Source organism: Mustelus asterias, chromosome 15, assembly GCF_964213995.1.
Source record: "Mustelus asterias chromosome 15, sMusAst1.hap1.1, whole genome shotgun sequence".
NCBI lineage: Eukaryota > Metazoa > Chordata > Chondrichthyes > Carcharhiniformes > Triakidae > Mustelus > Mustelus asterias.
This window is the reverse complement of record NC_135815.1, coordinates 8,386,338-8,402,248: the sequence shown is the minus strand read 5'-3', so window position 1 is coordinate 8,402,248 and position 15,911 is coordinate 8,386,338. Positions and strand designations below refer to the sequence as shown.

At 49.5% G+C, this 15,911-nt stretch overlaps 1 protein-coding gene across 4 annotated transcripts in view; it reads left to right on the top strand.

The window, feature by feature from the left end:
- Positions 1–14,368, top strand: part of arfgef3 (ARFGEF family member 3) — a 112,617-nt gene extending 98,249 nt beyond the window's left edge. For 2 of the 4 annotated variants that reach the window (XR_013499613.1, XR_013499611.1), the window contains exons 29-35: positions 56–170; positions 1,438–1,540; positions 2,741–2,872; positions 3,923–4,053; positions 8,018–9,230; positions 11,154–12,452; positions 12,590–14,368. Coding sequence is in view for 1 of the 4 variants with exons in the window: in XM_078229437.1 (XP_078085563.1) it covers positions 56–170; positions 1,438–1,540; positions 2,741–2,872; positions 3,923–4,053; positions 8,018–9,230; positions 11,154–11,345 (1,886 nt within the window). In the remaining 3 variants the exon portion in view is untranslated. The other 2 variants (XR_013499612.1, XM_078229437.1) reach the window with 2 other exon arrangements.
- The last annotated feature ends 1,543 nt before the right edge of the window (positions 14,369–15,911 follow it).

Below are 15,911 nucleotides of genomic sequence, written 5' to 3'. Positions count from 1 at the left end.
TGCCTTTTGTTGGTTTTGCCGCCACAGAATTGTCTTTTTCTTTTTTGACTTGTAGATATCGGCTACGAGAACAGCATCAACGCCATGCTGAAAGACCTTCTGAAGCTTCTGGTGTCCTGCATTGCAGAACCCATCGAAACCATCTCACGAGTGGGCTGCTCCTGTATCAGGTAGGAACAGCCGAGGTTTCACACAGCTCAGCGACTCCACTGAGATCAGGCAGTGGCGACAGAATGGTCCTTTGCAGCAGATACCACCAACCCACCTCTCTGTCCCCTTGCCATTGTTAATACTGAATGTACCGTTCCTTCCTCTCTCGTTCTACCCAAGCTCCGGGGGATAATTCTAGCCTAATCCACTGGGCAGGAGCAGACAGAGCAATGGGGAGATGGTGGTGCATTGGCAATGTCGCTGGTCTAGTAGGCTCTGGTGGCTGGGTTCAAATCCCACCATAGAATCCCTACTGTACAGAAGGAGGCCATTTGGCCCATCGAGTGTGCACCGACTCTCTGAAAGAGCATCCTACCCAGGCCATATACCCATAATCCCATGTATTTATCCCGCTAATTCCCCCCAAATTTTGGGACAATTTAGCATGGACAATCCACCTAACCTACACATCTTTGGATTGTGGGAGGTAACTGGAGCACCCGGAGGAAACCCACGCAGACATAGGGAGAATGTGCAAACTCCACACAGTCACCCAAGGCTGGAATTGAACCCGGGTCCCTAGTGCTGTGAGGCAGCAGTGCCAACCACTCTGCCACCATGGCAGCTGGCAGAATTAAAACTAGCAATGGTGACCATGAAATCATTGATTGTTGTAACAACCCATCTCGCTCACTAAGGACCATCCTTGCCTGGTCTGGCCTACAGGTGACTCCAGATCCACAACAATGACTCTTAACTGCCCTCTGAAATGGCCGAGCAAGCCACTCAGTTCAAGGGCAATTAGAGAAGGGCCTTGCCAGATGCTGACATCCCATGAAAGAATAAATAGGGAAAGGAAATGGATGGATATTCCTCCCAAGATTCCCTGCCAAGGTGGGTAAGATTGTGCATGAGGCAGACTTTCATCTGTTCCCATGGAAAAGTTTCTCCTGGAACAGGTCACTAGCCTGTCGCTTGAGGGGCGCCACTCCACATCAAACATGGCTGACCAGGAGTCTCTCCTGCTCTCACCGACAGCCATTGGTGTTTGTTGGAAGGATTTGCAGGTCGATATTTAGCCTGTTTGGCCGCGTTATAAACGCATCTTCCTTGGCCATCGAATCCTGGGGTGGGACTCGAACCCGGAGCTTCAGGTTCAGAGGCAGGGACACTACCCGAGCATGTGGAATCTATGTTGTATGGTGGATCCTGTGTGAGGCTTTAGGGTGCCTCGAGTTTGAATGATTGCTGTCCTGCCAGTTACCTTTGCTGACATTTTGGTTTCAGGTACGTCCTTGTTACAGCTGGACCCGTGTTCACTGATGAGATGTGGAGATTGGCTTGCTGCGCCCTTCAGGATGCTTTCACAGTTACACTGGAACCAGTGAAGGTACTGCCAATCCCTCGACCGAACATTTGTACTTTGCGTATTAAGTTGCTGAAGAAACTCAGCGATAGCTGTGTTACACAAACTAATCATGTTCCCTGGAATAGAGGAGGCTAATCGAATTAATCAAAATCTTCAATATATTAAGAGGGACAAGGAAAGTAGATCGGGAAAAAACTATTTCCCCTGTTTGGTGAGTCTAGGGCTGGGGGATTCATAGAAGTTATGATGTGGAGATGCTGGTGTTGGACTGGGGTGAACACAGTAAGAGTTTTAACAACACCAGGTTAAAGTCCAGGACTTTAACCTGGTGTTGTTAAAACTCTTACTGGAATCATAGAATCCATAGAATCCCTACAGTGCAGAAGGAGGACATTGGGCCCATCGAGTCTGCACCGACCACAATTCTACCCAGGCCCTATCGCCATCACCCCTTGCATTTACCCAGCTAGTCCCCCCTGTTTGGCCGCGTTATAAACATATCTTCCTTGGCCATCGAATGCTGGGGTGGGACTTGAACCCGGAGCTTCTGGTTCAGAGGCAGGTTCACTACTCGAGCATGTGGAATCTGTGTTGGATGGTGGATCCTGTGTGAGGTTTTAGGGTCCCACTAAGGGGCAATTTAGCATGACCACCCACCTAACCCGCACATCTTTGGACTGTGGGAGGAAACCGGAGCACCCGGAGGAAACCCACGCAGACACGGGGGTGAACGTGCAAACTCCACACAGACAGCGACCCAAGCCGGGAATCGAACCCGGGTCCCTGGCGCTGTGAGGCGTGAATGATAGGCCCAGATTTGGTTGAATGGCAGAGCATGGCTCAAGGGGCTGAATGGCCCAATCCTGTTCCTCTGCTGCTATGTTGCTATGAATTCCAGAGCTTAGGCAGGGCCACCAGTGATGGAACGATTAAAGTTTGGGATGTGCCGGAGGCCCCAATGTAAAGATATTCAGAATGGTGCAAAAGATTTGAGAAGAAAGAAAGAATCCTTCCTCAGAGAACACCAATCGCAGCTAATAGTCGGGAAGCTTCACGTGAGTGCTCCCCCTCGCTGGTCCTCAGAGTCTGATTAACCTCCATCAGCACACTCAGTCAGCATTAGCTTTCAAGATGTGATAGAGTCTGTGTGGAAACACGAGTGTCTCCCTCTGTCACTCTGAGCAGCTCTTTGGGGTTATATTTTTGCTCTTGCCTTTTCAGAACCTCCTGGCCTGTTTCCAGAGCGGCTCGGACAGTTTCAGCGGAGATGCGTGTGAGGTGAAGGTGGCGGCTCCGTCACACTCTGCCAGTGCTGAGGCTGAGTACTGGCGAATCCGCGCGATGGCACAGCAGGTAACATGCCAACACATGCCTTTGTGGCCAACCCTGCAATGACGGGGCGAGGCAGCGCGGGGTAAACTGAACATTCCCTGATTAGAGTCATGGAGGTTTACAGCATGGAAACAGGCCCTTCGGCCCAACCTGTCCATGCTGCCCTTTTTTATAACCACTAAGCTAGTCCCAATTGCCCGCGTTTGGCCCATATCCCTCTATACCCATCGTACCCATGTAATTGTCTAAATGCTTTTTAAAAGACAAAATTGTACCCACCTCTACTACTACCTCTGGCAGCTTGTTCCAGACACTCACCACCCTCTATGTGAAAAAGATTGCCCCTCTGGACCCTTTTGTATCTCTCCCCTCTCACCTTAAACCTATGCCCTCTAGTTTTGGACTCCCCTACCTTTGGGAAAAGATATTGACTATCGAGCTGATCTTATGCTGCTCGTTATTTTATAGACCTCTATAAGAGCCCCCCTAAGTCTCTTACGCTGCAAGGAAAATAGTCCCAGTCTATCCAGCCTCTTCTTATAACTCAAACCATCAAGTTTGGGCCAAAGAATTCCCAATTCCACCTTGTTGATGTGATCAAGAACATAGCTGGAGCCCCACAGGCCAGTTCTGTCACTCCGTGAGACCATGGCTGATCTGCATCTCATCACCATCTATTCCTCCCACACCTTATCCTTTTCTACCCTTGATTAGCAAATATCTCGTAATCTCAGATTTAAAAATTATTGATTCAACTCCCATCTACCGTGGGTGAGTTCCACATTTCTACCACCCTTTGTAGAAAGAGATATTTCCTTAGTCGCCTCCGGAATGCCTGGCTCGGAATTTATTGTCATGTCCCCTTGTCCTAGACCCCTACCCTCCTTACCCCCGGAGCAGAAAGACTTCCTCTATCCACCCAATCAAAGTTCTAAAAGCCTTGATCAAACCATCCTTCAAACTGTTGTATCTCAGGGTAAATGGGTCTGGTGTTGTTCAGGAACGAGAACATTTTGTTTCTAAGGCAGCGTTGGGGAGATGTAACGTGAGTGCTTTCATCTCCTGCTCCAGGTTTTCCTATTGGACACCCAATGTTCTCCCAAGACCCCCAACAACAGGGAGGGGTTTGAGCATGCTCAGTCCTGCGTGCTGATCATTGAACTCCCACCGGACGAGAAACCCAATGGGCACACCCACAAAAGGTAAACGGGCACGAGGGGGGTGGCGGGGGCGGGGGTGCTGGAGCGGTGGGGGCACTGGGGGGGGGGGGCAGCTGACACTTCCATTCAGTGAAGCTTCTCCCTCGTACTCCTGATCATTCAAATCGGAACATTTCCCTTTCTCCGAGAGGTAAACATTCCAGAATTCGGGAAGTTCAATGATCGGAAAGCTTATAAACTTTGGAAACAACCTTCATGGGAAAGTCTGAAAGACGTGCTGGTTAGGGTGCATTGGCCGTGCTAAATTCTCCCTCAGTGTACCCGAGCAGGCACCGGAGTGTGGCAACTAGGGGATCTTCACAGTAACTTCATTGCAGTGTTAATGTAAGCCTTCTTGTGACACTAATAATTAAACTTTAAAAAAAACTTTTAAATGTAGGAGTCATTTGAAAATCTTCCTTTGGGTTTACACACAGCAGATGATATTTTCATAGAATCCCTACAGTACCTCAACCAAGTCTTCCCATTTCTCTTACATTTAACACATTAACCTCCAACCTGGAAGATATATTCCTACAAGTAAAATTTATACCCCTCGGGTATTAGTCTGAGCCATGAGCTAGATGTTTATGATGGTGGCACGGTGGCACTGCTGCCTCACAGCGCCAGGGACCCGGGTTTGATTCCCGGTCTTGGGTCGCTGTCTGTGTGGAGTCTACACGTTCTCCCCGTGTCTGCGTGGGTTTCCTCCGGGTGCTCTGGTTTCCTCCCACACTCCAAAGATGTGCGGGTTAGGTGGATTGGCCGTGCTAAGTTGTCGCTAGTGTCAGGGGGATTAGCAAGGTAAATGAGTGTTATGGGGATAGGGCCTGGGTGGGATTGTGGTCGGTGCAGACTCGATGGGCCCAATGGCCTCCTGTATTGTAGGGATTCTATGCTTCTATAATCTCCATAATACCTTAGGATAATTCACACTCCGCTAACTTCCCTCATCTCTCGGAATGGGAATTCTCAATGTCTGTAATTATAATTATTGTTCCAATATGTCCTGCCTTAAGGGTGGAATTTTCCCGTCCCGCCTGCCAGGGGAATCATAGCGAGGGGGGGCGGGCGGACCACGCAAAGGTCCATTGACCTCGGACGCAATTTTCCGGTCTTGGGGCGAGCGTGGCTGGAAAATCCCGTCCTAAGTCTTTACTCTGAGCGATCTCCTTCGATTACAGCATGGCTGTTCTGTATTCTTAGAATCTTAGAAACCCTACAGCACAGAGAAAGGCCATTCGGCCCATCGAGTCTGCACCAACCACAATCCCACCCAGACCCTACCCCCATATCCCTACATATTTACCCACTAATCCCTCTAACCTACGCATCCCAGGTCACTAAGGGCAATTTTAGCATGGCCAATCAACCTAACCCGCACATCTTTGGACTGTGGGAGGAAACCGGAGCACCCGGAGGAAACCCACGCAGACACGGGGAGAACGTGCAAACTCCACACAGACAGTGACCCGAGCCGGGAATCGAACCCAGGTCGCTGGAGCTGTGAAGCAGCAGTGCTAACCACTTGTGCTATCGTGCCGCCCTCTGGTTGTTGAGACTATCAGTCGATAGCACTGCAGCATCTATTGAAACAAGAAAATATGCAAAATAGGAATTTAAAATGAAGGGGGGATGATGGTTTTACCTTCGGTACACTCTGCATTTACAATGGTAATGAACAGCGTCTGATCGACTTTTGGTGTCAAATGTTAAGCGTTTGTTCAATTTATGTATTTTTCTCCAACTTGTAGTGTTTGACCTTCCTCCTGGTGTCCTGGTTTTGAATCCTCCTCCTCCCCCAGTGTTTAATCTTTGCTCCTGTCAGTTAATGTTTAACCTTTTCTCCGCATCTGCCGTTAAGTATTCCTCCTGGTTGCACTGTACTAACTTTCCTCTTGTTGCTTCTTTCTCCCCACGCTTGGCTATCGAACAGGAAAATAGGGTAAGCTGTGAGCTTTCAGTGTACGGGGTCCTGCAGCTTTGGGGTTATGTAATAAGTTCTCAGAGGCAGAAGTCCCTTCACCAAAATCCCTTTATTTACAAGTCTGACAACAGCATCCAGAGAGCTTTCAGTTCGCAGCCCACACTCGGAGTGTCCCAGAGGAACTGACACGCCTGGTTAAGTACAAAGCAAGAGGCTCCCTGAATGGCCCTTAATCAGGGAGTTCAGATTCTAACAGGCCCACCTCAGTTGCCTGATTAAAAGTCGTTACAGGTTCCATCCCAGCTTTATTTTGGAACACAAGCTGCAAAGATTTCATAGAATCATAGAAACCCTACAGTGCAGAAGGAGGCCATTCGGCCCATCGAGTCTGCACCGACCACAATCCCACCCAGGCCCACATATTTTACCCGCTAATCCCGCTAACCTACGCATCTCAGGACTCTAAGGGGCAATTTTTAACCTGGCCAATCAACCGAACCCGCACATCTTTGGACTGTGGGAGGAAACCGGAGCACCCGGAGGAAACCCACGCAGACACGAGGAGAATGTGCAGACTCCACACAGACAGTGACCCGAGCCGGGAATCGAACCCAGGACCCTGGAGCTGTGAAGCAGCAGTGCTAACCACTGTGCTACCGTGCCGCCCCTTTTCAGAAGGAGAACCACACGCTTAGATCTATTTTATTTTGATTTGATGCGCGGCCAAGTTCTGACCTGTTGAAAAGTTGATAGTTTGAGTGGTCTTCGCAAATTAACTTACACATTCCTAACTGCCCTGAAAACGAGTGTCTCCGTCGGCCATTTCTGAGGGCAGTTCGGAGTCATCCACATTGCTGTGGCTCTGGAGTCACATGTCAACCAGACCGGGTGAGGACGGCAGATTTCCTTCCCTAAAGGACATTAGTGAACCAGATGGGTTTTTTCAACAATCGACAATGCTCATCATTAAACTTATAATTCCAAATTTTTATTGAATTCAAATTTCACCATCTGCCGTGGTGGGATTCGAACCCGGGGTCCCCAGAGCGTCACTCTGATCCTCTGGATTACTAGTCCAATGACAATACCGTCGCCCCCTCCTAGTGGTGGATGTCTGGTTGAAACGTGTCACTAATCATTTTTCCTGGAGTGGTGGAACACATCGGAATCGATCCAAGCGTGTGACTTTTTTTCTGAAATCTTTGCAATGATGTTTCCGAGTGTCAGCTGTGGTTCAGTGGGTAAGTCGCTCGCCTCTGGGCCTCGAGACTCAAAGTCCCACTCAAGATTTGAGCAGAAAAGTCAAGCTGACACACTGACAATAATAATAGCATCGCCCTCAAATAGTCTGCATTTTATTATCTAAACATAGAAACATGTTGCTTTGTTCCTTTCCACCTTCACTGCCAGGCTCCCTTGCTGGCTTCTCATATACTGCCTACCTCCCTTTCAAAACTGGCATCATTAACTTCTCAAAAATCCACCCTCAACCCTCTGTCCTTTCAAATTATCACATGCACACTCACTCATATACACGTACATGCACTCATATACGCACACAGAAATACTCACATACACACACGAAACATACGCATGTACACAAACATACACTCATATCACACACAGAAACACTCACTCATATACACACACATGCACTCATATACACACATATCATACACAGGAAACATATATAGTGACATGTACACGCACACTCATTCACACACAAACATAAACTCTCTCAAACACAAACTCACACGCATGTACATATACACATACGTGCACACACATGCACACATGTACACACAAACATGCACACATGCACTTATGTACACACACACTCACATGCACTCATGTATACACACACATGTACTCATGTACACATACTCACTTGCACTCATGTACACGCACAAACAACCATGTACTCACACATACATTCACGTACATACTCACAAGTGCACTTCATGCACACACACAATTACACAGTCATGTACACACGCTCTATGTGCATTTCTGGTTAAATCTCTGTCTTTTGATCCACAGAATTCCATTCCGGACGATAGTGGTGAGTTTGTTATCCCACCAGGTGTTACTGCAGAATCTCTATGACGTTCTGCTCGAAGAATTTGTCAAAGGTCCAACACCGAGCGAGGCTTCAGATCGAACGGTTGCTTTTGGAGAGAGCAGGCCAGCCAGCTTCCTGAGGTATATCTCCATGCAGAACCTGGCTGTCATCTTCGACCTGCTGCTGGACTCTTACAGAACAGCCAGGGAGTTTGACACCAGGCCTGGCCTGAAGTACCTGCTGATGAAAGTGTCGGGCGTGGGGGGAGCTGCCAACCTTTACCGCCAGTCAGCCATGAGCTTCAACATTTACTTCCAGGCTTTGGTTTATGCCATTCTGACCAACCAGGAGAACATCACTGCTGAGCAAGTGAAGAAGATTCTGTATGAGGAGGAAGAGCTGAGCTCGGATTCTTCCCAGCAGTGCTCCTCGGAGGATGAGGATATCTTCGAGGAGACGGCCCAAGTAAGCCCTCCGAGGGGGAAGGAGAAGAGGCAATGGCGGGCCCGAGTGCCATCTCTCAGTATCCAGCCTGTCAGCAATGCCGACTGGGTCTGGCTGGTGAAGAGGCTCCACAAACTGTGCCTGGAGCTCTGTAACAACTATATCCAGCTGCATCTTGACCTGGAGAGCTTGGCGGAGGGACCCCTGGCAATGAGGGGCGACCCCCTCTTCTTCCTGCCCTCCTGCTATTCCGAAGGCTCCACCCCGTCCACCGGGGGCATGTCGGGCAAGGACACGCCCTCGGAAGAGAGTGCCAAGTGTCACGCGAAAGAGCCGGCGGCGGAAGACGGGAAGGCCAAAGGGCCGGGCAGCGCCCCCTTGAGCCCCAACGGGGAGAAGAAGGAGCCAGGCAGGAGGAAGGAATGGTGGGAAAGCGCCGGCAACAAGATCTACACCATCGCCACCGACAAGACCATTAACAAGCTGGTGTTCGAGTACAAGAAACGCAAACAGCAACACAACCTGACCGCCTTCGTCAAGGACGGGAAGTCGGAGAAGGGGGAGGCGGCAGCCGGGAGGTGTCCAGATTCCCCTCTGCAAAGGCCTCAGCAGCTGCTGGACCAGGGCCAAATGCGGCACTCGCTCAGCGCGGGGCCTGAGCTGCTCAGGCAGGAGAAACGGCCACGCTCTGGCTCCACCGTGAGCTCGCACAGTGTCTCTGTCCGGGACACTGAGGCCCAGATGCAGGTACAGTACTGCTCTCAAACCTCAGAGAAGCAAGCTGATCTTTCTCTACGCCCGAGCTATGACTGTAACACTACATTCTGCACTCTCTCCTTTCCTTCTCTATGAACAGTATGCTTTGTCAGTATAGCGCGCAAGAAACAATACTTTTCACTGTATCCCAATACATGTTTCTATAGGTTATGGGGAGAAAGCAGGATTAGGTTTTGAGTTGGACAATCAGCCATGATCGTGATGAATGGAGGAGCAGGCTCGAAGGGCCGAATGGCCTCTTCCATCTCCTATCTTCTATGTGACAATAATAAATTAAATTAAATCCAGTTAGTCCTACCCTCCTCCCCCCCCCAACATCAGCGTAATTCTTTCTCCCTCATGCGTTCCCCAATTCCCTTTTGAAAGTGACTATCGAATCGCTCCCTCCTCATGCTTTCCAATTCCTAACCACTCGTTGTGTTAACTCGCGTTCTCTCTGGTGTTTGTGCCAATTGCCTTTCGCTCAGTATTTTTATGGACCCTCCCTCCCCACCAGTTGTTCCCTCCATTTTGTTCTTTAATTCCCAGCAATCCCCTGAGCAGCTCGTGCTCACGTGTACGCCTGGGCAGGAAGGACCCGACTTCCCAATTTCACCCGAGACTCTCCTCTCGCATGTTTTAAGGGACCGCAAATCAAACCTGGGCATCATCAAGCTCCTCAGTGAACCCACGCCGATTGGGCCGTGAGTCAGTCGTAGCGGAGAGAGACGATTGTCCACAGCACGTCCCTGGGCTGGAAAAACAATTGCTCAGAGACAATGTCAACCGCCCTATTTGGACTAACAGGAGTGGACAATAAATCCAGTGTCAAAATCCTCCAGGGATTCCACTGATTTCGCCCCCCCCTCACCCGCCCGCCTCCCCCCCCTCACCCGCCCGCCTCCACCCCCTCACCCGTCCGCCTCCCCCCCCCCCACCCCCTTCTCCAGAGAAGGGTGGCACGGTGGCACAGTGGTTAACACTGCTGCCTCACAGCGCCAGGGACCCAGGTTCAATTCCCGGTTTGGGTCACTGTCTGCGGAGACTGCACGTTCTCCCCATGTCTGCGTGGGTTTCCTCCGGGTGCTCCGGTTTCTTCCCACACTTCGAAAGATGCGCTGGTTAGGGTGCATTGGGCGTGCTAAATTCTCCCTCAGTGTACCCGAACAGGTGCCGGCGTGTGGAAACTCGGGGATTTTCACAGTAACTTCATTGCAGTGTTAATGTCAGCCTACTTGTGACACTAATAAATAAACTTAAACATAAACTTATACTTAAGAAATTACTGGCTGACGACTTCAGGGGACCAAAGGCATTTTTGTTCTGGAGTTGCTTGTGTTCAAACCCCTCCCGGGCCCCATCCCTCCCTATCTGTGTAACCTCCTCTCGCCCTCCGACCCTCCGAGATCTCTGCGCTCCTGCAATCCCGGCATCCTGATTTTAATCGCTGCATTATCGGTGGCCGTGTCTTCAACTCTCTGGGTCCTGAAGTATGGAGTTTTCTCCCTGAGTCTTTCCCTCTCTCCTATATGAAAGCAAATTACTGCGGATGCTGGCATCTGGAACCAAAAGGTAAAATGCTGGAAAATCTCAGCAGGTCTGGCAGCATCTGTAAGGAGAGAAAAGAGCTGACGTTTCGAGTCCAGATGACCCTTTGGACTCGAAACGTCAGCTCTTTTCTCTCCTTACAGATGCTGCCAGACCTGCTGAGATTTTCCAGCATTTTCCCTCTCTTGCCTCCCTAAAGCCTGGCACTTTGACCAAATCATCTGACCTGCCCGAATATCTCCTCGCGTGTCTCAGTGTTTTATTGATGTTCTTCTGATGCGGCTTGAGAGGGTCTTGCCGTGTACTATACAAATGTAAGTTGTTGTTGTCGGGTCACCTGACTAAAATGGCTTTTCCGTTGTGTAGGCCTGGACCAACATGATCCTGACTGTCCTGAACCAAATCCAGCTGCTGCCGGACCAGACCTTCACCGCGCTGCAGCCGTCAGTGTTCCCGAGCATCAGCCAGCTCACCTGCCACGTCACCGATGTCCGTGTTCGCCAAGCTGTCAGGGAATGGCTCGGAAGAGTGGGAAGGGTTTATGATATAATTATGTAAAAAAAAAGAGGAATGCCGCAAAGGCAACGGGAGGGGGGAAATAAAGAAGGAATCTATATTTATGAAGCACACTAGTTCACTTTTAACCTTCAAGTAAATGACCTACTTTACCCGTCCCGACTGGGAGATATTTTTATCGTTACGCTCCAGTGCCCCAAACCGTTCATTTTTGCTGCATTTCCATCAAGGCCCAGTGGCCTAGTCCCTGGGAAAATCTTCAACCTAAGCTGGGGATCTGTCCTCTATCCTTTCAATGCAATTCCTCGGGATCAAGAGTAACGTCTTTCCACTCCCGGTCGATGGGTCCCGAGGTGGAATTTCGAGTGGAAGCGACCTTGCCTGAGTGTGATTTTGTTTCTGCTTGAATGTGGGGTGGCTGTTACAGGCAGATTACCGTCCCACCTCAGCAGAGAGGGGCCTTGTTCCGATGGCTAGGATGTTCCGGAGATGTCTGGAGGCCAGGTTCTCCTGTGAGCACAGTCGTATTTACTTGTGGTCAAGGACAGAAGCTGAAAAACCAGCCACCAGATAGGGGCTGAAGGGTGTGGAATGGTGGCAGTATTATGATCAGAAAGTCCATGTGGTTTATCTGAGTGAGGGGGGAGTATTAAACCTCATCAGCTGACCAGTGACCAGTGGTAGAGTGCAGGGTAAGCGATCAAAGGCAGGTCAACAAGGTGAGAGCGGAGTGGCATTTCAGAGTGGCCATTTTGACCCACCTTAGTTTTCCCATCTAAACAAAAACAAACTCTCAGTCACGTTTGGGTGGGACCTACAATGTTACCAGCTGGACTATTGCGTCTGATTCTGGGCGCCGTACTTTAGGGAAAGATATGACTGCGCTGGAGAGAATGCATAAAAGAATGGTTCCAGAGATTGGTGGCTTCAGTTCCATGGACAGATTGGAGAAGTTGGGACTTGTTTCCTTGGGAAAAGGAAGGTTGAGGGGAGATGTGATCAAAGTGTTCAAAAACATGGCGGGACCTGGACAGAGTAGATAGAGAGAAACTGTTCCCAATAATTAGGATCGAGATTTAAAATCATTGGGAAAAGAAGCAAAAGTGGTTCGAGTCTGGAATACACTGTCCGAGAATGCGGTGGAGGCAGGTTCAGTCGAGTCTGGAATACACTGTCTGAGAGTGCGGTGGAGGCAGGTTCAGTCGAGTCTGGAATACACTGTCTGAGAGTGCAGTGGAGGCAGGTTCAGTCAAGTCTGCAATACACTGAGAGTGTGGTGGAGGCAGGTTCAGTCAAGTCTGGAATACACTGTCCGAGTGCGGTGGAGGCAGGTTCAGTCGAGTCTGGAATACACTGTCCGAGAGTGCGGTGGAGACAGATTCAGTCGAGTCTGGAATACACTGTCCGAGAGTGCGGTGGAGACAGGTTCAGTCGAGTCTGGAATACACTGTCTGAGAGTGTGGTGGAGGCAGGTTCAGTCGAGTCTGGAATACACTGTCTGAGAGTGTGGTGGAGGCAGGTTCAGTGAAAAGGGAATTAGACTGCTATCTGGAAAGGATGAATGTCCAGGGTTAGGACCTAGTGCAGACACAATGGACCAAATGGCCTTCTGTAAGAATTCCATGAATGTGTAAAATGGGAAGAGGTGGATTGTTATCCCATTATTCACGCCGCCCAATTTATCTTTCCATTGAAGTTGGTATTAGATACACATAGCAAGGAATATGGGCCTGCAAACCTTTCGAAAACCTAAGAATAATGCAATTGAGGCATGCAGTAGGAGTCTGAGGTTTGTTTCTGCTTCTGGTTGATGTAGAGAGACCCTTCCCCATGTTCAGTAAAACATTCCGCTTAATCAGAGAAGCTGCCAGCACAGAAGGAAGCCATTCGGCCCATTGTCCCTCTGCTAGTTTGAAGAAACAGTTCTCCAATGAATCCCATTATTTCTGATATAATCAGTCATGAACAGATCTTGCTTTTAGCCCCAGATCTAAACCCATCACCGGGGCAGAGTTTATCACACGAGGAGAATAAGGTTGCTAGGATCTCTCTTCCTAACGGCACTGCTGATGTACTGAGGGGGTGCTGCGCTGTCAGAGGTACCTTTCAGATAAGACATTAAACCGAGGCCCCGCGTGGGAGGACGGAAATGATTTCCTGGCACTATTTGGCAGAAAAGCAGGGAATTCTCCCCAGTGTCCGGGTTAATATTTCTCCCTCGACCCTCATAACTAAAAGCGAAACAGATCATCTAGTCAATGTCACATTTCTGTTAGTGGGATCTTGCTGTGCATAAATTGCCCGCTGCATTTCCTACACCACGATGGAGGCTACACTTCAAAAATAATTCATTGGCTGCAAAGCACCTCTGGAAGCCTCACCATAGAGTCAAAGAGGTTTACAGCATGGAAACAGGCCCTTCAACCCAACTTGTCCATGCCGCCCTTTGTTTTTACCACTAAGCTAGTCCCAATTGCCTGCGTTTGGCCCATATCCCTTTACACCCATCGTACCCATGTAACTGTCTAAATGCTTTTTAAAAGACAGAATTGTATCCGCCTCTACTACTACCTCTGGCAACTCGTTCCAGACACTCGCCACCCTCTGAGTGAAAAAATTGCCTCTCTGAACTCTTTTGTATCTCTCACCTTAAACCTATGCCCTCTAATTTTAGACTCCCCTACCTTTGGGAAAAGATATTGACTATCGAGCTGATCTGTGCCCCTCATTATTTTATAGACCTCTATAAGGTCACCCCTCAGCCTCCTACGCTCCAGAGAAAAAAGTCCCAGTCTATCCAGCCTCTCCTTATAACTCAAACCTTCAAGTCCCGGTAGCATCCGAGTAAATCTTTTCTGCACTCTTTCTAGTTTAATAATATCCTTTCTATAATAGGGTGACCAGAACTGCACACAGTATTCCATTCTGAAACGCACGGCGTAATTGCAAGTCCCTGTTCTTTGGTGGAATGGCGTATTGCGCAGACAGAAAGAGGGTCGCTGACCTTGCCTTTCGAGCTGATCACCCAGACACAACCTGATGCTGATGGGACAGAATCTGTTATGTTCCCCTGAGGTTGGGGGTGGGGGGTGGGGGGGTGCGGGGCAGTAGGGGGGGTGGGTTGTTAACAGTTCAAATGGACGTAACTTGAAGCTTTACACTTTATACCTGAAATCCCAGTGACAACCCAATGAACCTGTTAGCCTCTGAGCTGCTGACGACAGTATTTCACACTGGGTCGAATCCAACCTTGCCACGTGTAACTGTGTACAACATTGTCCGTTCAATTACTGTGCTCATCCTGTCCGGCTTTTGTAGTTGCTGCAAAAGAATTCTCCTTTTCCTCACCTTTTATTTATAGCGTATTTGTGTTTCTCGGGTGTCCGATGTTTTAAGTTGCCGTTTGGCTGGTCAGAATGTCACTGCAGTTTATGCATAAGTTATGTTGAGAAAGAAAAACGTCATTTGTGTATATTTTCCTGCTGTCGAGAGTGGTCCAAATGGGCCACCGTGAATTCAGAATTCCAGTTTAATAAGCAGCTGTGGGATGATCTGTATTTCTGTTGCTTGTATTGTAGAATAAACATGCGGGTGCATATCGTAACCCCGGCTACGCCGTCTTATTATTTTTCTGTCAGGTTGACGTGTGTTGGTTCAGATGGCACCTTGGGGAGTGGAAGGTTGTGGGTTCTAGTCCCCCTCTCTAGGCCCTCACCCAGACCAGTTACCGGGACGGCGTGGTGTTGCCTCAGGGTGGGCCTTAGGCAGCTTCCAGCCTGCAAACCTTTGCTGACTGAGCGATGGGAGCTGGAGGCCGGATTAGGGGAGCTGGAGGCCGGATTTGGGGAGCTGGTGGGCGGATTAGGGGAGCTGGAGGCCGGATTAGGGGAATTGGTGGCCGGATTAGGGGAACTGGTAGCCGGATTAGGGGAACTGGTAGCCGGATTTGGGGAACTGGTGGCTGGATTAGGGGAACTGTCTGGTGAACAGGTTAAGCAGCAACCTGCACAGAATCATATCGATCAGAACCAGCCGAGGCTCTTACAACATCCTAAAATACAAGGGGGTACTGACACTAAGGGTCAATTTAGCCTGGCCAATCCACCTATTCCGCACATCTTTGGAGTGTGGGAGGAAACCAGAGCACCCGGAGAAACCCATGTTGACACGGGGCGAATGGTGGCACAGTGGTTAGCACTGCTGCCTCACAGCGCCAGGGACCCGGGTTCGATTCTCAGCTTGGGTCACTGTGCAGAGTCTGCATGTTCTCCCCGTGTCTGTGTGGGTTTCCTCCAGGTGCTCCGGTTTCCACCCACAGTCCAAAAGATGTGCTGGTTAGGTGCATTGGCCATGCTAAATTCTCCCTCAGTGTACCCAAACAGGCACCAGAGCGTGACGACTAGGGAATTTTCACAGTAACTTCATTGCAGTGTTAATGTAAGCCTACTTGTGACACTAATAAATAAACTTTAAATGTGCAAACTCCACACAGTGACCCAAGCTGGGAATCGAACCTGGGTCCCTGATGCTCCTTCATCAGGTGAGTGAACATTGCTCCGAAAGCTCGTGATTCCAAATAAACCTGTTGGACTTTAACCTGATGTTGTG